The sequence below is a fragment of the Cebus imitator genome, unplaced genomic scaffold, assembly GCF_001604975.1.
Source record: "Cebus imitator isolate Cc_AM_T3 unplaced genomic scaffold, Cebus_imitator-1.0 Scaffold5, whole genome shotgun sequence".
NCBI classification, from domain to species: Eukaryota; Metazoa; Chordata; class Mammalia; order Primates; family Cebidae; genus Cebus; species Cebus imitator.
Genome location: NW_016107320.1, coordinates 3,399,348 through 3,421,382, shown reverse-complemented (window position 1 = coordinate 3,421,382; position 22,035 = coordinate 3,399,348). Strand labels below are relative to the sequence as shown.

Here is a 22,035-nt window from a genome sequence, read left to right as displayed (position 1 = left end):
AGAGGTCACCTTGGTGAGAACGGGGTATGCAGTCAGCCGGAGCCAGGCAGGGTCTCCATAGGGTTTGCTGTCCTTCAAAGGCTCTGGGTGATGATCCAGTTTGGAAACCAGACACAGTGTGGGGACAGGGAGAAGAGGGGTTCCTCCATATCCCTGTCAGCTTCCTCCAGGCCCAGCCCTAGCCCTTCTGGAAGGCGTGCTCAGGAGGAGCGGACGCTGAGCCCTTTCCTGTACCCTAGCATGGCACAGACAGAAGCAACCACCCCTGCAGGGAAGGCAGGTGTATTGGGAACCTCTCTGTGGAACTCATGAACACATGGGGGATGTAATCACCCACGCAGGACAGGTTTGTTCTGTAGGTGTCCAGTTTTATTTGAGTAGAACCCGCTGTCTCCCCCAAGAGAGGTGTGAGAAGCCTGGTCTGGTTCAGGAGGACCTCAGTTCCTGCGGCTGTGGATGGGGCCGCCCGAGGTGCTTGCCACCCGTGGCCTGTGGTGGTGGTGACCAGCTGGGGACACAGGCTCCTTGGGACGTGGGGTCCAATTGCTGTCTCTGCTGCCTCTATTTTTGACATGACAGTCATGGCCCTTGGGGGTGGCTTTGGGGCAGCAGGTCAGAACGTGCATCTCTCTGCTGTGTTCTTGGTGGCAGTAACCCCTGTGGCAGCAGGAATGCACATTATCCTGGGAATGGAGGTCACCTTTGTGGCGATTGACCTCTGAGGGACCACGTCCCTGCCGACGCCCCAGTTTGTCCGCCAGGATTTGTCCCACAGCTCTGATGATGGCCCAGGCCTCATCAGCCATGCTGTCCATGAACAACCTTGCTGGGCCAGACCCGCGACTCTCGACACCAGCTGCCCCAGGACTGCCTTTCTGCAGGACGTCTTCCTGCCCTGCGCCTTTTTTCCTGGGGGGTACACCCTGCAGAGGGTGGCTGATCTGTCTCCAGAAGTTGCTTTCTGGTGGTGCCTGTCCCTTCTCTGGCTGAGGATGGACATATTTCCTTTCCTGTTTGTCTCCTATTTCCCTGGCGTGGGTAAGGGTGGCTCCTCCCACTGGCTTCTGAGGTCCTGGGTCTCTTGGTCCCGTGTCCCGGCTCCTCTGGTCTGGGCCTCCTGTGGGCCTTGCCATTGTCTGCAGAGCCTACCACCTTCTGACTCTTCTGTGGGGCCTTCACTTTTGGGCTCCCAGGCTCCTGCTGCCCCGGGCCTTTCCCTCCCATCCATAGGAGGTCACGTGGCCCCTGGGAAGCTGTGGTGTTCTTACTAGACACACTCTGAGAGGTGGACAGAGGGGCCTGAGCAGGTAGCATGTCTGTGGTGGGGAGCATGTCCACGTGACGGCCGGAAGGCACAGGCCTGCGGCACTGTCCTGGAGGAGGATGCCAGAGGCATGGCCTGGCAGCTGCTCCTCTGGATCCACCTGCACTATGAGCTCGATCTCACTGACCACCTGTGCTTTCAGGCACAGCTGCCCTGGATTCTCAGGAACACAGACTGTGGACACTGAGGGGTTATTAGTGGTCCCCAGAGCCCCTGATCTCCTCAGATCCACCTGAATGCTTCCCGAATTTGCCTTCACGCCGACTTCCAAGGTGACTTCCCAAGCGGGAGGCTTCTCTTCCCCCACCTCCAGGGGCCCCAGGGCATCCTCAGCACTTGCCCACAGGGACCCTACCTTGAGATCCTGCAGGGCTCTGCTGCTACAGGGGTCTCCCAGGGATATGCTCTCGCTCTCAGGCCATGGCTCATTCTCAGTGATTGCTGGACTCGAGCCTCTAGGATGGTTTCCCCGGATCCTGGGACCATCTCCCTGTGCCAGGTTCTGCCCCCAGGGCTGAACGTGAAGGGCTGAGACCCCCTGTCCTCCTGTCCAGTCGGAGACACCTCTGATCGTCCATGGGTATCAGCTGACTGGGACCCTCTCGGGGCCCTCTGGACTTCCTCCTGCTCAGGTGGTAGGGGAGGGAGAGGGCCACTCATGGTGGGGACTGACTTGCTTATTGTCCAGCTGTCTCCTGGACGATTCTGGGGAGGTTTTCCCAGGAAAATGGCAACCTCGGCTACAGATTAAACCCGAGACTCACAGGAGGCCAAGCAGGGACAGGTGGAGTGTGGGGGGGCGGGGGCTGAGGCTCACGTGACCGGACGTTTATGGGCTTCAGGGACCAGAGGTCTGGACCCCACCTGTGCCCCACACGAAACCTTAAAAGATGTGCTTCCAGCATCGGCTGGGTGCAGGGATGGAGGAAGGAAAACTCCTGGGAGGTGTTCATGTGGGCTTTCCCACCTCTCCTGGGTGCCAGCTTCCCAGGGACCTGGCAGGTGTCAGACTTGGGAACAGCACGTTTGGCCATGAGCTGGCAGTGACACACAGGCATGGGGATCCAGTCCTCCTTGATCTCCCCCACCTTCCTGCCCAGATGGACTTCCAGCTTATTTTCTCGATGCTTCTTGTCTGGGTCCCCGGGTGCGGAACTTACTGATTGGTTCTTCCAGGGCCTCCGGAAGTCACCTTCTGCCTCCTGCTTGTCTTCCTCCAGAAGCTTCACTGAGGTCCTTCCTGAGCCTCTGGGTGGATCTGCTGGGATCTTCTCCAGCTTTTGCCCTCGATCCTGGTTTGGGTCTGGCTCTTGTTTGGACCTTAAGCACCCCTTCCCAGAGAACCCTCCAGAGCTCCTGAATCCTGTCTTCTGCCCATCCTCGCTGTGCTTCCCCGAAAATTCAGAAGGCTGGGAGGGCAGGCGGGCCCCCTGCGTGTCTTCTGCCTGATGCTGCGGACTCCCTAGGAATTCCCCCTGGGGCGGCAGCAGGTCTCCAGGTGGCCAGAATCTGCCCAGCAAGCCACAGGACTGCTCCTGGTGGATGGCACTCCTTCCTCACCACCAGTGTTCTAGGAGCTCAGGCCTGGTGGCAGCCCTGGAAAGGATGGGGGCTGACTTGGGGCTGTGGGGGGCCAGCCTCTCCTGGGGAAGGTGGGCAGTGGGTTCACTCAGGACAGCCTGAGACTTTTGGAGGAGAGAGGGCAAAACCCTCTTCCGCTTTGCTCTCCTCTGCAAGGGCCATTCAAGATACTCCTTTCCAGTGGGGGTGGCGGAATGTGCCCTCTGCTGGGATGTAAGGCAAGATGCCCCACAGCCCCTAATCTGGGGTGGAGAAGAGCACGGTAGGCTTGGGACACGGGGTGAGAAGTGGACCTGGGTCTGGATCCCAGCCAGAGGCGGGGGCTGGGGCCGGGGCCTGGCTGGAGTGAAAGGTTGAGGCTGGGCCACGTGGTGGGGCTGGGGCGGTGCCTGGGGAAGTTGTGAGGATGTCTCAACCTCAGGTTCACGTGGAAGAGAAGTGGCAGCTTCATGGAATGATACCTTGTGCCTGTTTCCTGAGGAAGCCTCCTTCGAAACCAAGGCCGCGGCCACCAGGGACTCGCTGTTGAAAGGGGGGCTTTTCTGCTGAAAGTGGTCCCCCATGGCCGTGGCATCAGAGACCTGCTGCGGACTGGGCGGCTGCTGTGGTTGGGCTGTCTGGTTCCAGAAGGGATCAGGAGTCATGGCGTCCCACTCCTTCCGCAGTGGTGTCATCTGCGGGCAGTCGGCCCCCTTCCCTTCTTTCTCCTGCCTCAGCTTCATCACTGCCTTCTTGGTGATGAGAGTCTCCAGCAGCTTCTGCATGTCAGGGTAGATGAATGTGCACTCACCTGCCTCCGTCTGCCTGGGTGTGGGGTCTCCCCAGAAAGAAGCCTCTGGCGGGTGGTCGGGAAGATACTGTTGCTGGAATTTGCCGTGTGAGCAGGTAGAGAGGCCCCACGTGGTGGCAGCCTCCTTCCACCAGGAGAGGTCCCAGTGGGCTCGCCGGAGCGCCCAAGTCCAGAGATCACCATGGTTGGAGCCGGCGGCCGCTTCTGGTATGGAGGGGAGCTGTGGGGGCCGGGGTGTGTTGTGGAGCCACGCGGAAGTCCAGCCAGGCTGGAGGCAAATGGTGGTGGAGAGGAGGCCGTGGGCCCATGGGGCTGTGGTGAAGGAGGAACAAGCGCATATGGCCGGGCTGCAGCGCGTTTTAGGGGAGGCGAGGGCTCTTGTGGCCTGGCAGCACTCAGGGTTGAGTGTGATCCAAAAGGCTCTGAGGAGGTCGTCGGGCCTGGTGACAGCGTGGAGGCCAGAGGAGCTGGGGAAGCTGGTGGGGACCAGCTGGTGGGAGGTGGGTCTTGAATACATTTCCCATGCAGCTGGGGACCCTGAGCAGGTACTGGTTTGCACACATCACCCGGGGGGTCTCCACCTAAGGGCGGATGGGAGCCGCCCTCACCTGAGAGCTTCCTCAGGTGGCTGCAGGAGACAGCAGGCACAGGCTGCAGCCAGGAGCAGGGGGTCCAGAGGCCGGAAGGGCTGGCAGTTGGGGCCCACGGCCCTCCACCTCCCCCACGGCTGACTTCACAAAGCTCTGCCTGCAGTTTACCACCTCTTCCTTATCCTCCTATGTCGCTTTTTCAGTCTCCTTGATTGTAATCTCCCTGATGCCCCCATGTTGTCCGTGAATCCTTCCAGGGATAGGCGGGGACGTTTAGCGGGTGAGGGCCCCACGTCTCTCTCCCACCTCCATTGCTCGGGAGGGACCAGTGGCAGCTGCTGGGGTTGCCCTGACCATTTTGGTTGTTGGGAACTGTCGCTGGCAGCTCTGGGTGGTGAAGAGCTGCTTGCTCCTAGAGCTTCAGCATCCTTGCGCTGGGTCTCCTTCCCCCTCATCTGCAAGCCTGAGGAGCTGGGCAGGTTGCCTTTCCCCAGCAGCTGAGAGGCCGCCTTGTCTGGCCAATGGGAGCAGCCGGGAACCGGGCCAGGGAGCACTGCTGGAGCTGGGTCAGGCTTCCCAAAGGGAAGGACGCCTCCTGCAGGGCTGTGTGCGCTGGGTACTCCATGGCCCTTGGAGTGGAGACTCATTGCAGGCATCTGGGCCTTGTCAGTCCTGTTTGCTTCTGTCAGGCTCCTGCTATAGACATTTTCCTTTAAGGCCCTGGGACTGCAGTCGAGGGAAGTGAGGTTTCCCTGAGTCTCCAGGGGCCTCGAGGTGGATGCTGCTCCCCCATTGCTAGAGGGCCCCCCTTTCTCCTCCTACTGCCCCTGGGTCTCTACCTGATCGTCCACCTCCATTGGTTCTTCTGGCTCTTCTTCTGCCCTCGCCTCCGTCTTCAGGATCGGGGCTGGCACTTGTAGCGAAGGCAGTTTCAGGGGAAACTTAAGTCTTAGACGAGGGATCCTCACGGTCCTGACGCGTGCGAAGTGGTGTGGAGATAGCACGGGTTTCTCCCTTGAGGGGGGCCTCCAGACCAGAGGAGGCAGGTCCCGTAGTTGGGCGCTCGAGTTCGGGATATTCGAGCTGACTGGAAAACAAGGCCTAAGACCTCACTGATAGTTGAAGAATCGAGAAGAGTGTAGGGCTCCCAGGGCAGGTACACACGCAGGAGCTGCAGGGTGAACCCGGTGAGCCGAAAAGTCCTCATGGACAGGAGGGGACCATTGCGGTTGCCACCACTGCCGAGGCCTGCAGTGGAGCCAGCTACGAAATCTGCTGAATAGATTTCCCATACTGCACCAGTTGTGCACGGACAAAAATCACAGTCAGAAATGGAGAGGGTACTCCTGAGTCACCCACTAGTCTGTAGCCAGGTGGGGCACTGGGCAGCTGGGCTCTTATGACTTCTCAGTGGGGCTGGTGACAGAGCAGGGTGTGGGGCAGTGCACAGGAGCCCAGCAAGAGCACCTACAAGTGGAGTCAAAGGGCACAGGGCGAGGCTCCCCACCCGTCTAGCTGGACTTTCTAGCCCCAGGGACATCCTGCTCCTCAGGGCAGGTGTGTGGCCCTGGATGGGCCCCGCTGTGGGGCTGTGGGGCATAAAGGGCTGATCTGCCAGAGCCCTTCCCACCTGGTGCCTGGCCCAGGCGCTGGCTGGCACCCAGTGGCCATGTCTTGGCTGGCCTTGTCCCCTGGGTTACAGGGCCAGACCCTGCTGGAAGCAGAGCTCAGGACTAGCCAGATCCAGCCAGGCTCCCCGAGGGCCTCAGCGCCCCTCTGCCGCCTGGAGCCAGGCCCACCTTCTCTGTTGTGGTCCTGGCCTCTCCAGGCAGATTTCAGGAGAGGATGCGTGCCCCGGCTTGACTGGCTGCTGCCCCTTACCACTTCCCTTCCTGGCAGGCAGGGTCTCCACACGGCTCCAGGTCACCCCACACAGAGGAAACTGGGCCCCAGCACCTGCCCCGGAAAGGGCTGATGAGCCAGGGCCGGGGCCTATCTCCCACAGAGCCCTCGCCCCTCTCCTGAGCCTGTCCTCGACACTAAGCCCAGTGTTGGTTTGTGCCCTGAAGCCTCCTGCCCACCCCACAGATGGCCTGGGAGCTGGACAGGGAATCCTCTGCGCACTCTCACCCTGCCTGCCCTGCCCTGCCCTGAGGGACCATGAGATTTCCCATCACAGGAGCGTCTTTCCTTGCTTAGGAAAAGTGGAAACGAGGGGAGGAAAACAAGAGAGAATCTTTCTCTGCGGGGCAGGGGTGAGGGTGGGTCACTGGGGAGGTGGGGGAGTAATAGGAAGAGGAGCCCCAGGGCACACACCCCAGTGAGGGTAAGATCCATCACCCAGGGAGTGGAGCTGTGGCTCAGCCACGTGGCAGTAGGGCTCTTCAGACCAAAGAGCATTTTTTTCATCTGAAGTGCACTGTCTCGTCTTCAAGCAACTGAGCCTTGGGCATCCCCTTTGGGACTAGGGACTGGGGCCCAGGCCTGCATCACATAGCTGGGGCTTCCTCCTCACAAAGGGCTCCTGGGTGCAGGGGAGGGGCAGTGGGAGGAGGAGGCTGAAGCACAGCCCCTCCCTTAGATCCCAGCCCTGGGTCCCTCCACCCCCCTGGGTCTCCCAGATCCTACTTCAGCAACTCACCCTGTCAGAGACAGGTCTGGGTCCGTTTTCTATTCTGTCCCCTGGGACACTGGTGTCACCTTGTTCTCCTTGTCCCCTTAGAGATCTAGGCCTGAGGCCACCCATTTCATAGCCTTTGAAAGTCTGAAATTCTCCTAGGAATTCAGATAGTTTCTTAAAGATTATTTCAGAATCTCCTCTGTTCTCATAATTTCCCCGCACCCTACATTTTCTACTTTCATCAACCCCGAATAGAGCTTTGAAATTCACAGAACTAAAAAGTATAATGAAAATACAAACAAACCTCCAAATGACATTTTTTTAATTAGGAACATAATTTTGAGTTACCCAATTATGGAGCTTACTGTAACAAAATCACAAAAATGCAAACACTTTGACAAATTATGTTTAAAACAAGAATTAAGCCTTTATTTATTGTCCTTAGATCTTTTGTATGTTGCTCTGATCCATTTCTTCTTACTCTGCCCCAAATACAGTCCTCACTGTCCTGGGTTTTGGAACATGTGCGCTCCCACCATAAGCCAGGAGTGGCTTGGGATGACCCGAGGTCCAGCTCCTGTGAGTCAAGAGCGGGTCCGGGCACCCCATGCTTGGCTCAAGTCCAGCGTTCAGCGGCCTCTTCTGATCTCACTCATGTCCTCCATATAAATTGATTGCTTCACGCCATGTCCTGTCATTCACCTCCTGCCCGCTCCAGACCCCTGGGGCCTGATGTCTGGCCTGTACCTGATAGGAAAGATGCTTTGAGCCCTGGAGGAAGTGTTCTCATTATACTATTAGACATCTTTTGAAAGCAGACACTCAGGATTAGAGATTGCACTGTTTAATCGCTATGTGATAAATTATGTAATACTTGAAAAGTGGCCTTGAAAATAATGTGTATCTTTGTCATGCGTTCTATATAGCCTCAATGGGAGTGAGACCATCTGAGTTTATTTGGGTCTGTTCTCATGAATGTGCACTTCAAGAGCATATCTTCCGTCCACAGTCTCTTCCTTTATGATATTGTCACTGGGGAGGCGTGACAGTCCCTGACACTCCCTAATGTGGTCAACTGGGTTAACTGGCAAGAGTGGAGACCCCAGGGATGCCTGCTAGGATCATTGAGAAGCATGGGGGTCCTAAGTTCTACTTCATTTGCAGGTGCCCTAAGCCTGAGAAGTGGGTCTCACCTTGACTACATGATTGGGCATGGACACACAAGGAATCACCTGCCATCAGGCCACCGCCAGCTCAGTAGGTGCACTCTGTGTGAGGGGCAGGGACTGGAGAGCAGGGGCAACGGGTCTCATTAATTCCACATTTAGGGAAGATATTTCCATTCCTCCTCAAACCTGATGCTCTCCTTTCCGGATAAACAGAGGAGTGCATAGGTGTGGGGTTTCTCAGGCCCTGGTGGACTGTGTCCGCGTCGCCATCCATGTGCCTCTCTTTCCTCCTCCACTCTGTGGGCTCAGCTCTCAACTGTTGTTCATCCAATCGCCCATCCACCTGCCTGCTGCAACGAGCCAGCCGCGTGCTCCTGCTGCTGCCAGGGAAATGAGCCTCAAGGCCCTTCCTTGACACCCCCCACCACACACACACTTCAGACACAGTGGCGCCCACAACAGACCCCTGGGGGCTTTGGTGGGACACCACACATACTTCCGAAGAACTGGGCCTCTCATCTCACCTGGGCCGACCTGGGAGCCTTCTTTTGCCTTCCTGCCTTTGTCATTCGTATTTTACTACAGACAATTGCTGTTCCTCGTGGTCCCTGTAGGACCATCCTTCCTGCATTCCACAGGCTCCTGGTGCTCAGGAGGCATCTCCAGGCCCCTGGGAATCTTTCTGGGCTCTGGTGTGGACTGGAATCGCAGCTTTGGTCTCCCCCCACATTTCCACTGCAGGGAAGCGGAGGAAGGAGGAAGAATTCATTAGAAAATGAGAGCGAACTTCTCTTTGGAAGAAGAGTTTCCCCTCCCTATCATAGTCTCTGATCACCCCTTAAGAATTTAAACAAACAAATATACCTACACAGACATTTCCTAGTGTGAAGATTAACTTCCTGGAAATATCTCTCGTGTTGCATACACATGAAATTCATGCACCTCAGCTGCACAGCCTTATCACAGTCAATGGCTGTCTGCCTCAGGAGAGGCCTTGAAGTACATTTCATAGTGTGTGTGGTTTTTTTTATATATTTACAAATTTTATTACTTTTTATCCCAAAAATACATATAAATGAAAACCTGCTCTTCAAGTGCAGGGAGGCCTTTGCCTAACATTGTCATATGAAAATCAGTATCAGCCCTTTAACACACAATTTACATATATCCATCCATACATACACACTATATGTAAGCAGCTAACACTTTTCTACTTACACATATTCCTCTGGTGGAAAACTAGGAAACTAGTAAATTCCCCTGCTTTCCAGCCTTGGGAAGGTAAATACAACCTCTCTGAACAATCTTTTAAAGGATGAAATGTGTAGAAACATGTAAATAACACAACCTGCTTTAGACATATACACGTTATTAAAGTATAGACCCTGTCACATCAGTGACAGTATATTTCTCAGAGAGAAAAAAAGGAGATAACATTTGAATAAAAACACAAAACTGAAGTACAGTTAATATGATCACAATTGTTATGTACATGTTCGATGGAGAAATCAGGAATTCTCTCAAAGAACAGATCCATGGCCAATTTCAGTCACTTGTGATGCTGAATCAGCACCCATTGGTAGCAACCAGGATCTTTCTGCACAGTCATGGGCTTAAGCAGGGGCCATAAAGCATCTGTTTAAGTTAAACAGTCAATAATGCTTACTGACTGTGTACATTCGCATCCCCACCCCCAAAACACTAAGTGCAAAATCAACTTCTACACTCAAGAGCTCAACCAGGTCAAAGCTTTGGTATATACTGGAGGTTGTTTGGTGATAACCAAATCTTAGTAAGATTCTCTGCTCAGGGGTTTGCCACAAAAGAAAAACACCTGGCCCACAAAGCTTAACATCTATATAAATAAAGTAAGTGTACAAAGAGAACAAGCCAGGATTTCCCCTTAACCAAGGGTTCATAGTTTCCTAGGCAGCAGTTCTGAAAACACCAGCTAAAACCACAAGGCTTCTACTAAAACACGATGTGCTGCAATCGGTGAGACTGTCTTGAAAACAAATGCCAGCGGGCTGTGGCCAACGTGCCACAGAAAAAAAATTAACAAAACATTAGCCAGTGTATTTAAATGGCAACACAATCGGGTCAGCAGCAGAGGAAAAGAGTTAAGGCAATAAGAGGTATTACGGGAGCACTGTGGCTCTCTGAGTCAGTCAAAGCCTTCCAAGAAGGAAAACCTGTCTCAGTTTGTGTTCTTAGTTTGCTAGCTGTCAGACACTTCTTCCTCCTCCTCCTCATCCTCGTTGTCTTTCCTGCCTATTTCAGAAGTATCTGACATCTCATGGAGCAAGACATATTCTCTGCTACTGAACCCAAATTTGAGTACATCCTTTTCTTTTAGTTCATAGTATCTCTGTGGCTCAATACGTTTGTTGCTTAAGAAGGTTCCATTGCCTGAGCCAAGGTCACTGATGTAGGGCTTCACTCTTCGGCCCACCGTGCCATCAGCAGGGGTATATTCCACCAGCCGATATTGAAAGACCACATGCTGCTTTGAACAAGACGGGCGATCGATCGGAATGTCTGCAATGCGGCAGTGTCCACCCAGTAGGTATGCACTCTGTCGATGTATGTACATGACTGGCAGCACTTCATCATTTTTAAACGGGTAGAGACACCACCATTTTCTGGGGACACCTGCTTTTGGGGGCTCACTATATTTAATGACTACACCCCAGAAAGTGTTGGTGTCCTCAAGAAGCGCCCCAGAAAGTTCAAAGCTTGGTTTTTCTTTAACAGGCACCTCTTTTTCTTTGTTGTTGCCACCAGGTGGAGGAAACAACTCCTGAGACTCACTGCCAACGCCACCAGCGTCACTCCTCTGGCGATGCTCCCCGCCTGGCATTACAAAACTCCCGCTTGTCTTCCTGAGCCTGCAGGTTCTGAGTGTCTTGATCCCGTCCCTGACCCTGCCCACTCCCAGGCCTCCCGTTAGACGTTCTCCTTCGGTGGGAATGGCCCCGGTGTCTGTCCCAGTCACTGTTCCTAGCTCTCCTGTGTTCCCGTTCCCACGGTTCCCTGTGCTGCCAATCCTCCCGTCCTCCCTGGGGATGATCCTTACGCTCCTGCTTCACTCTGACTGTTGAGTGGTGAGGACTTCGGTTCCTCTTACTCTGAGCAGACTTGCTTCTTCTCCCTGGGGACTTGTTTTTCTTTTTGGGTGGGGACCGGCTAACTCCTCGGGCCTGGTTCCCGCGGTGGCCCGGGCGGCCCAGCGAGGTGGCTACAGCCGCCGAGCGGTCTGGACGACAGTGGGCGGGAGGAGCGGCTTCTGGGCTCTCTCACTAAACCACCCACTCCCTGGTGATAGACAGTGTCTGGGCTTAATTTCTCTCTTTAAGATAATTGGAGTGTACTGTACAGTGGGCAGAGGGATCGGTGGTGGGGGTCCCCAAGACTACCCTCAAGTTCAGGGACACTTCAGAAAAACTTGCAGAATTCAGAAAAGCTATTCTACACATGGTTATAGCTCATGACAGCGAAAGGACACAGAGGACAATCAGCAGAAGTAAAGAGCACATTAGTCAGGCCAGGCACGGCGACTCACGCCTGTAATCCCAGCACAGTTTTGCTCTGTCGCCCAGGCTGGAATGCAGTGTCCTGATCTTGACTCACTGCCGCATCAGCCTCCAGGGTTCAAGTAATTCTCCTGCCTCGGCCTCCCAAGTAGCTGGGCGTATAGGCGGGTGCCACCATGCCTGGCCAATTTTTGTATTTTTAGTAGAGATGGGGTTTCATCTTCATCATGTTGGCCAGGCTGGCATTGAACTTCTGACCTCAGGTCATCCATCCATCTCAGCTTCCCAAAATGCTGGGATTACAGGTGTGAGCCACCATGCCTGGCCTGGGTTTCTTTATAAACATGTCTTTAATATTTTACCACCTTGGAAATTTTTTCTTTTTACTATAAAAAGCATATACCTCTAGAAATGAAAAAATCAAAATAGGCCAGGGGCAGTGGTTCACACCTATAATCCCAGCACTTTGAGAGGCCAAGGAGGGTGGATGGCTTGAGGTCAGGAGTTCAAAACCAGCCTGGCCAACGTGGTGAAAATCCCTCTCTACTAAAAATATAAAAATTAGCTGGGCATGTGGCTGGAGCCTATAATCCCAGCTACTCAGGAGGCTGAGGCAGGAGAATCGCTTGAACGCGGAAGGCAGAGGTTGCAATGAAATGAGATTGCATCATTGTACTTCAGCCTGGGCAACAAGAGCAAAACTCTGTCTAAAAAAAAAAAAAAAAAAGAAAGAAAAGTAAAAGGAAAAATAAAAATAAAGAAGCTTATAATATTTTGAGCATCTTGAGAACTGAGGGGCCAGGAGCCGTGGCTCACACCTATAATCCCAGCACTTTGGGAGGCCAAGGCAGTTGAATCATCTGAGATCAGGAGATCAAGACCAGCCTAGCCAACATGGTGAAACCCTGTCTTTACTAAAAATACAAAAATTAGCCAGGTGTGGTGGCATGTACCTGTGGTCCCAGCTACTTGGGAAGCAGGAGAATTGCTTGAGCCTGGGAGGCACAGGTTACAGTGAGCCAAGATTGAGCCATCGTACTCCAGCCTGGATGACAGAGCAAGACTCCATCTCAAAAAAAAAAAAAAAAGTGAGAAATTTACCCAAATCTATAGGTACAGCAGGTGCAGTTTGATGTTGAGTTCTTAGTTTGGCTTCATGGCCCCAAGAGGCTTTTAAAATCTAATGTGAGGCCAGGTGTGGTGGCTCACACCTGTAATCCCAGCACTTTGGGAGGCCGAGGAGGGCAGATCATGAGGTCAGGAATTCAAGACCAGCCTGGCCAACATGGTGAAACCCTGTCTTTACTAAAGATACAAAGAATTAGCCGGGCATGGTGCCACATGCCTGTAATCCCAGCTACTTGGGAGGTGGAGGTAGGAGAATTGCTTGAACCTGAGAGGCAGAGATTGCAGTGAGCCAAGATCACACCATTGCACTCCAGCCTAAGTGACAGGGTGAGACTCCATCTCAAAAAAAAAAAAAAAAAAAAGAAAAAAAATTAAGGTGAGATTCCTTATAACAATTGCTACAAAACAAACTTTAACAGACCTATGTAGTCAATTACTATTCTTGCTGCACTTATATAAATAATCAGGCCACACTGAATGAGATAAGACTTATTTTGTAAACAAGAATAATACTATTTTAATTATCTGATCAGAGACGGAGGTGACTGTATAGAGATTTCATGTGTTGTTAGATATTTTAACATTTTATGTGAAAGTGAACATTGCTGCTCCTCATTTTTAGAAGAGTGGATTTATAATATATGTATTTGTTGCAAGTTGTATATTTAAATTACTTAAAAATACATCTTCTTTGGTAATAGCTTTTAAAAATAAATTTGTGGTACATTAGAAAGAATGTTTTGAAGCAAAATTTTCAGTTTGTATTCTCTAAACACCAAAATTTTACTTTGAAGGATTAAAAAACTACAAGAATATTCATATTTGACCTATAAAATAAGTAATTTAGATGGAATAATTTGAATTTGGAAATTTCTTTATACGCTAAATTTGAAGTATCAATGCCATTTTGTTTTTACAGATGTTCCTTGAAACATTATATTGGCTACTGAAAAGAGCTATGATCCTTTATGAAAGGATGATTTTAGTGATGCAACTTGTGTATGAGGTACATTAGGAAGCATTGATTCCTGTGCCCGTTCACTAAGATTTTATGAAACAATTTGTAACAGGGCCACAGTAAGTTCCAGGAGTGTGGTCAGGCATGCCTCCCTCCTCACTGGACCCACAAGAAGCTTTCAGGGTTCTGGGAGAAAGATGCCCAGGGTGCAGAGGCTGTCACAAGGGAAGAAGGGTCAGGGTAGGGCCTGGCCTCACAGGGGTTAATGAGGTGTGTATGTGTACTGTGTGTGTGGTGTGTGTATTTGGTGTGTTTGTATGGCGTGTGAGGTGTGTTTGTGTGGTGTGTGTATATAGTGTGGTATATAGTGTATGTGTGTTTGTGTGTTTGTGTATGTGTGGTATGTGGTGTGTGTGTATGTGTACTGTGTGTGGTGTGTGTATGTGGTGTGTGTGGTATGTGGTGTATGTGGTGTGTGTGGTGTGTGTGGTATGTGGGCATTTACATTTCTCTGTGGTGTATGTGGTATGTGTGTATTTGTGTGTATGGTTTGTGTCGTGTGTATGTGTGCAGTGTGTGAGGTTTGTGTGTGGTGTGTGTGATATGTGTGTTTGATGAGTGTGTATGTGGTACATATATGTGTTTGTAGTGTGTGTGCCTGTGTGTGTTTGGCTAGGAGAGAAGAAGTTGCCATAGTTTTGCATCAGATGGTCCCTTGAATTTCTGTGACCTCTGACCTGCCTGGATTCTGGAGCAAATCTCCCGTAGCTGTGCTCGTCTTCAGGGTGAGTGGATGACCCTCTGAGGTGTGGCCCCCCCAAGGTGTGAACCCCTGTGCTGTGATCCCCTGTGGTGTGAACCCTGGCAGTGTGATCCCCTGAAGTGTAATCTCCTGAGGTGCAAACCCCTGTGGTGTGATCCCCTGAGGGTGTGAACCCCTGAGGATCTGGTATATGTAATACAGAACTGTTGAATTCTATCCCCTTTAAAATTCATATATTAGAGTCCTGGTCAGGGGCGGTGGCTCATACCTGTAATCCCAGCACTTTGGGAGGTCGAGGCGTGTAGATAACCTTAGGTTAGGAGTTTGATACCAGCTTTGCCAACATGGCGAAACCCCATCTCTACTAAAAATACAAAAATTAGCTAGGTGTGATGGCACACGCCTGTAGCCCCAGCTACTTGGGAGGCTGAGGCATAAGAATCGCTTGAGTCCTGGAGGTGGAGGTTGCAGTGAGCTGAGATCACACCACTGCACTCCACCCTGGGCAATGAAGAGAGACTCAATTTCAAAAAAATAAAAATAAATAAAAAAGTCCTAACTCCCAGTATATCAGAATGTGACCTTATTTGGAAACAGGGTCACTGCAGATATAATTAGTTAAGATGAGTTCACACTGAAGTAGGGTGGGCCCCTAACTCATTATGACCGGTGTCCCTATAAAAGGAAGGGGAGGGGAAGAGGCATAGTACTCAGGAACAACCCCATGTTCCTGACTGGAGTTAGGACTGGAGTTACTTCCTCTTCTCCAAATCGGAAATCCATCTCAGAGCCTCTGACCAACCTACAACCCAGCCCCTCCTCCATTTGAACTCAGAGGTTGACCCTGGGGTGCTCCCAGGTGCCACACTGCCTCAAATTCTGACCTATCCTCTTTTCACTCTAAAACCCAACCACTTGCACTGCTTAGTGACTTTGCCCTTTATAAAGCACTTCCAAAGACTTTATTCCATCGGAACCCTGTGGTTGGTCATCCCATTTTGAAAGAAGACCCAGAGGCATTAATGCATCTTGCCCAGGGCCATGCCCTTAGGGAGAACATCTCTTGACTCCAAAGCCCGGCTCTGTCCCCTGTACTTTGTAGCTTGTTTTTTCAGAGTCTTGAAAGTTTAACCCGTCATGACTGGGCTCTAAAAATGTGATTCTGATCCAGGTATTTACATGTGAATTTAAGGAGCCCAGAGAGTTCTTTCTTCAGGGTGACAACTACTTAAAAAAAATTTAAAGCATTCTTTGGCATTTCATGGCATAAAAATAAATACTTTAGGTATACACACCCTTCTCTTCTGTCAGGTTTTATGTAAATGGATTCTTCATGGATTCTTCAGCAGTCTTGGCTTGGTGCACTCTCCAGTACCCCAACGATGGGCTACTCATCTGTGGCCAGTTCATCTCTTAAAAACAGGGATCCCAAAGAACTAACCCTAAAGTGGTCAGGAGCGTTGGATATGAGCTTAACAGCTGGCAGACAATTTGTATGTTGCCTGAGTTAACATTTCTCTTTTTTGTTCTTTCAAAGAATTTTGTAAGAAAGTAATTTCAAACAAATCATTTCATTTCTCTGGGACGTAGTTTCCCCATCTATAAAATGAGTATGACTCCAGCCTGCCTTTCCATATAAAGTAGAGGTATTCAAAGATCTACAAAGTTTCTGAGCTTTTGATGTATCAGGGTCCTAGGGCGTATCACAAAATGCTGCAAACAACAGGAACATATTCTCTTATAGTCCTGCAGGTTAGATATCTGAGACCAAGGGATCTCAGAGACCATGCTCCCTGTGAAGGTGCTAGGGAAAGATCTGTTCCCACCTCTCTCCTTACCTCTGGTAAAACCTTGGCTTGCGTTCATGTCTCCGGGTCTTCTCTCAAAATGGGATGACCAACTACACCTAGTTCCAGAGGGTTCCGATGGAATAATGTCTATGGAAGTGCTTTATAAAGGGAAAGTCACTAAGCAGCACGGGTGGTTGGGTTTTAGGGTGAAAAGGGGATAGGTTTGAGGCAGTGTGGCACCTGGGAGCATCCCAGTGTCAAACCCTGACTTCAAATGGAGGAGGGGCTGGACGGTAGGTTGGTCAGAAGTTCTGAGATGGATTTCTGACTTGGCAAAGAGGACAATAAAAATGGAAGACATTTATTGAGGGGGACCAATGCTGATTTTTCTTTTTTTTTTTTGCAAGATGTGTTATGTAGGTTTATTTTAATAGCTATAGGGATCCATGACCAATCCATTCTCCCTCCCAAAAGTTAGGTGTCCCTTCTTTAGAAAAGGTGTGCATGGGGCTCGTATAGAGTGATAAGGGGCAAGGAGGTGGGGTACCCTGAAAGAGGTGCACACGACACACTTTGAGATATGCATTCACCAAATCTAACCAATAATCCCCTCTGCCCACTTTCTTTTTTTTGAGCTGGAGTCTCGCTCTGTCACCCAGGCTGGACTGCAGTGGCACGATCTTAACTAACAGCAACCTCCATCTCCCAGGTTCAAGTGATGCTCCTGCCTCAGCCTCCCGAGTGGCTGGAATTACAGGTGCATGCCACCATGCCTGGCTATTTTTTTTTTTTTTGATGGGGGATGCAGTCTTGCCCTGTTACCCAGGCTGGAGTTCAGTGGTGTGATCTCGACTCACTGCAACCTCCACCTCCCAAGTTCAAGTGATTCTCCTGCCTCAGCCTCCCCAATAGCTGAGATTACAAGTGTGCTGCACCACATCCAGCTAATTTGTGTGTTTTTTGTAGAGATGAGATTTTGCCGTGTTGGCCAGGCTGGTCTTGAACTCCTGACCTCAAGTGATCAGCCCATCTCAGCCTCCCAAAGTGCTGAGATTACAGGTGTGAGCCACTGCACCCAGCCCCATCTTCCCAATTTCTCCACCTTACTCAGCATCTCACAATGCCTCTTCTGCCCCCTTTCTGTGACTCATTTTTCCCCTCAAGGCTTCACCTGTGTTGTCTGGGGAGAAGAGGAGGTGATGCTAGAATAGGAAGTGTCATCTGCCTCATGTGCACTCCCTGACCCCCTTACTGGAATTGGGTGTCCTCTGTACACCCATAAGAGACTCTGAAGGAGTGACTGATGTCAGAGTGGTAATATGAGGCCGTCAGACTGCTGCTCCCATTCTCCCAGGAAAATGTGAGAGAAGGAACCTGAACACAAATGGTTGTGCATTTGTCTGGGAGTTAGGAGGATGAAGGCTGGAGGTGGAGTGGGCAGGAGGAGGGAGGAGAAGAAGGAAGGTGAGAAGCTGTGACTCACTTAGAAAGAATTGGGTTGTTGGACTTCATACATTCTCAAGGGCTGGAAAAGCAGACGTGAATGGCCTCAAATTTAGCTAATAGAGAACCCTGATTTCCTTTATGCAGCTCAGCCAAATGTGTTTAACTTGTACTTAAAAATTGCCAGCAAGTATTTTTCAGTTATTTTATAATAAAATCCTCTTTTTAGGTTACCTTTCAAATTTCCTGGATGTCCCTTAGAGGAGCTACATTCAGGTTAATGTTTTAATTCAGCAAGACATCTGACTGTTAATTACACTGCTAATATGCATTTCTTCCTTCCTCTTTTAGAGAAATAGAGAGAAAAAGACAAACCCTCGTCTTCTAGAACTATTTTCTTGTCCAGTGTTTATAGCACTACTGTATATATAGGATTCTCTCTCTGAAAGCTTGCCTCTGGGTTTACTTGTCCACCAACCATTTAGCCAGGCCCAATGATAGTATTTGTCAGTGGCAGAAAAGCAGTGGATTAATAACAGCAACAAAAAGAGCAAGAAGAAAGCATATTCTTTGTTAACGCTCCTGACTGCACTACGTCATAATTATGGTTTCACACAGCCTCTGTATTTTTAAAATCTGACTTTAGGTGACAGTACAGAAAGCCAGTGACGCTTTCACTCTCATATGCCTTAATGGCAAAAGGTATATAGAGTTTGTGAGCTGAAAATTGTCAGGAACTAAAGAATATTTTATGATCTAAAGTAATTGCTATTGTTATAGTGAGTCTAACAGGAGGAAATCTTCAACAGCCCTCCTCTTCCATGGAAACTGTCTAGGATACACATCTCAACAATTCAAGAAATTCTCATAGCATGGGTGTTCCTGGCTTCCTGCTATTTTCTCACTCCTGCTCCCCTCAACCTTCACCCCCACCCTAATGAATATTCAGCCTGCATCCTTCAACCAGGATTTTGAATAGGATGCTTCCTGTTTTTCCTATTAAAGATTAACTGTGGTCCTGGGTAAGAGATTGTTTGTTTAGTAAGACCTTGCAGCTGGGAATTCCTGTTTATTTTTTATTATGACCCTGGTTCTGGGGACAACATATATTTCATAGTTACAAATAAGGCCTTGTATATTCCAATGGCTCTGTTAGTCCTGACTCTGTGTTACAATTATTTTTTTTAATCTACATACCTGTCCCATCTCACTGTGAGCAATTCAAAGGCAGGAATTAAGTCTTATTAATTTATCTCTTCTGTTGCCCAGCACAGTGACCAGAACAGAGCAGTAGCTCAATAAAATGTGTTGAATAGGTAAATAAGCTGTTAAAAGAAAAACCTTAACTGAATTAAATCTAACGGAGTTTAATTGAGCAATAAATTGTTCACAAATCAGGCAACCCCCAGAATTACAGCAGATTCAGAGAGGCTCCTCGTGGAGGGACACCTCATGGTTAGAAGGAAAAAGGGAAGTGATGTACAGAAATCGGAGGTGAGGTACAGAAACAACTGGATTGGTGACAGCTCGGCGTTTGGCTTATTTGAACACAGTTTGGACACTCAGTAGTGTATGCGTGGTTGAAGCATGGCTGCTGACATTGGCCAAGACTCAGCTGTCATTACAGGTGTGATTCCATCAAAGCTGTTTATAAATAAGTGCACATTTGCCATTTAAAGTGGTAGTTTTTGGATCCATGATTTGGGCTTCATGAGATTAGCTATGAGGACATGCCTGAGAGCCCTCTCACAATTAGAATGAGATCCTTGAGTTTTTTCCTAAAAACCTTATGGATGGTATTTTGCATTTGTCATCTGCAAGAAGACATGTACACACCTTGGTATTTCTTTAGTACTCATTTTTAAGGGCTGCAAATGGACTTTACAAACATGATTTCATAAGTCCTTAAATAAAGCCTGGGAAACAGTAGATACATTGAACATTTACCAAAACTCTTCTATAGCTTCTTGTCACCCTAGGGATAAATTCCCCCACAGCTTGTTCTTACTCAGACACCAGTCCCCAGTTATACCAAACAATTGCAGGTTTCACCTCGTGCAGGGTCTCTTGCCTTCAGTCTTTTGCGTATACTGTTCTTTCTCCCAAACCCTCCCTCCCCAACTCCTAGTCCTCCTTCAAGTTGAGAAACTTGAATGGCATCTCCTCAAGACAGTTTCCTGATTTCTACACCCAGTTAGGTCCCTTGCTAGTTGCTTCCTCACAGAGGGAATTCCATAGAGAAATTGAGTCCACAATGCAAACATTTCAAGAGTAATCATAACTTTTTAAGTTATTTTCAATGTAAACAGAAAATATTTGAGTTCAGGGCTGTCTTCTTTGTGATATCCATGTCCTTTTATTTATGTATTTGAATTGATATTCTGTCCAAAGTTGCTGCCAAAATTACGTTTTACAGGAGCCAGGAAGAGCTTGTCAAACATCTTGATGTGTGGTTTGTATGGTTTCATTTGGTCTGACAATCTTGTCTATCCAGAGAAAAGGCAAGTCAACTTCTATCTTTGCTTTCTTTCTCTGGATAGTTTAACATATTATTAGTAGTTTGTCCATAATTCAAATTCTATTTTTAGGAACATTGGAAGATTATATGACATTTCTGATTTTATTAGAACATTCTTTCATTTAATATTGCTTTAAAAAAGGAGCTCATGTGTGGAGGCTGAGAAGCCTTTGGTTATATAAGCAGCTTTATGATGGCTTTATTTGAGTTGTATAACATATTTGTTGTTCTTAATAATATTCAGAACGGCAGAAGAATCAAGAGAGCAGATTTTGAAGGAGACTATGCCACATTTGGTACATAAAGTAATATATCTGAGGCTCATCTACATACTTGAAATGACAATAATACCTACCCCATAGGATTACTATAGGGGTTAAATGTAATAATTACTATAGGGGTTAAATGTAATAATGAGTTATTACATTAATAAAATGTAATATATACTAAGGAGTTTTAGTATGATATACAACTCAAGGTAAGTAGTCAGTGCTAGCTATTTTACTATTATGTGTATATATATATATACACTAACAATGAAGTGGCATTGTTGGAGTAATAATCTGGGGTAAATACCTGAGATTTGTTGTCTCATGGCCATGGAAAACTAGGACTTGGTCACACAAAGAGTGAGGTTCAGAGCGGAAGTTTAATAGGCAAAAGAAAGAGAGGAGATCTCTGTAGCAGAGAGGGGTCCTGGAGAAGTGGGTTGCCGGTTCCACTGTGGAATGCAAGGGTTTTTATAGATGAGCTTGAAGAGGTGGTGTCTGATTTACATAGGGCATGAAAGATTGGACGGACCACGTGTACCACTTTTATAAGGCGGGAAAAACTGGTTAGGACTCGGTGTGCCATCTGCATAGCGTGAAAAATCTGGCCACCCCATCCTAATCTTTTATTACGCAAATAGCTCTACCTAGCCAGTGCCATGTTACCTGTTCCTTTACCGTACACCTGGTGACAGAGAAAAGGGAAAATGATGGAGCCTGCATGTTGGACACACCCGGCCCCCCGGTGGCCCTTTTCTATTGGCACAGCTGCTGGCATTCACCCGTGCAAGGTTTCAGCTTGCTTATTTGTCTGCAGTTCAATTTTTCAGGCTGCTTTTTGTTAGAAAAGAAATGATTTGGGGGCTGTTTTTTGTTAAAAGGGACATTTCACTGAGGACTCTGTTGCCCTTACTATCTGCCTAAATAATTCTTTCTACCTCCTGTATCACCACATGGCCCTTTTCCCTTCCTGATGAGGTGATTTCCTTTTTCAAGTTGACCTCCTGTAGGTGCCACAAAAGTTACAGCAATCACAGGGACAGTGAGTCTGATCTAGTTTTCTGTTCCTATGATGCTAAAAAGCTGACTTAAATTCTCTTAGGTCACAGAGTCCCATAAGCTCTCTGAGAGTAAGAAGTGTAGCATCCTTATCTTTGGACTCCCTGCAGCCCATTGCTCAGTGATAGAAGACTCGTCTCTACCATTTGCCTCCATGATGGTGTCTTCATTCTGTTCTTTCAGCATGGTTTGGATGGCCATCTCTCTCCTGCATGGAGCCACCAGTGGACTCATCCTGATCCTAAGGCCCACTGTGTCTTGCCCATAGATGCTCAGTGAATGTTTGTTATTAGGAGTATGCAGATGACAAACATTCCTTTTCAATGAGAGCAGATGAGAAAATAAGTGCCTGATTTTAATTCCACTTTACTTTCTTCCATTTTATGGTCTCAGCAAAAAGTGTGAGGAAGGATTTGATCACAATTTTCTTCACTAATTCTTCACCTACCTACCTAACCAATCAACAAAGCCCTCAGGATTCTGCACAGGCATCAGCTCCC

At 49.0% G+C, this 22,035-nt stretch overlaps 3 protein-coding genes and 1 long non-coding RNA gene across 4 annotated transcripts; all 4 read right to left on the bottom strand.

The window, feature by feature from the left end:
• Positions 1-425: 425 nt before the first annotated feature.
• Positions 426-4,212, bottom strand: LOC108309349 (spermatogenesis-associated protein 31E1-like). The gene is given in 5 exon segments (XM_037741546.1): positions 426-1,040; positions 1,042-1,346; positions 1,349-1,576; positions 2,737-2,894; positions 3,374-4,212. Coding segments are annotated over 5 exon segments (2,133 nt in total). The 3' UTR covers positions 426-437.
• A 237-nt stretch (positions 4,213-4,449) lies between these two features.
• Positions 4,450-5,825, bottom strand: LOC119472466 (putative UPF0607 protein ENSP00000381418). Its single transcript, XM_037741544.1, has 3 exons — positions 5,645-5,825; positions 5,125-5,372; positions 4,450-4,914 (listed from the first exon to the last, which is right to left on the bottom strand). Exons 1-3 carry the CDS (start codon positions 5,823-5,825, stop codon positions 4,450-4,452), a joined length of 894 nt encoding a protein of 297 aa, XP_037597472.1.
• A 1,448-nt stretch (positions 5,826-7,273) lies between these two features.
• LOC108309356 lies at positions 7,274-9,581 on the bottom strand. The gene is made up of 3 exons (XR_001827302.2): positions 9,158-9,581; positions 8,599-8,809; positions 7,274-7,652 (listed from the first exon to the last, which is right to left on the bottom strand). It is a non-coding gene; the product is annotated as an uncharacterized LOC108309356 (long non-coding RNA).
• Positions 9,582-10,233: 652 nt separating this feature from the next.
• LOC108309011 (smad nuclear-interacting protein 1-like) lies at positions 10,234-16,322 on the bottom strand. Its single transcript, XM_037741537.1, is given in 3 exon segments — positions 10,234-10,923; positions 10,925-11,369; positions 16,295-16,322. Coding segments are annotated over 3 exon segments (1,104 nt in total). The 3' UTR covers positions 10,234-10,292.
• Between the last annotated feature and the right edge of the window lie 5,713 nt (positions 16,323-22,035).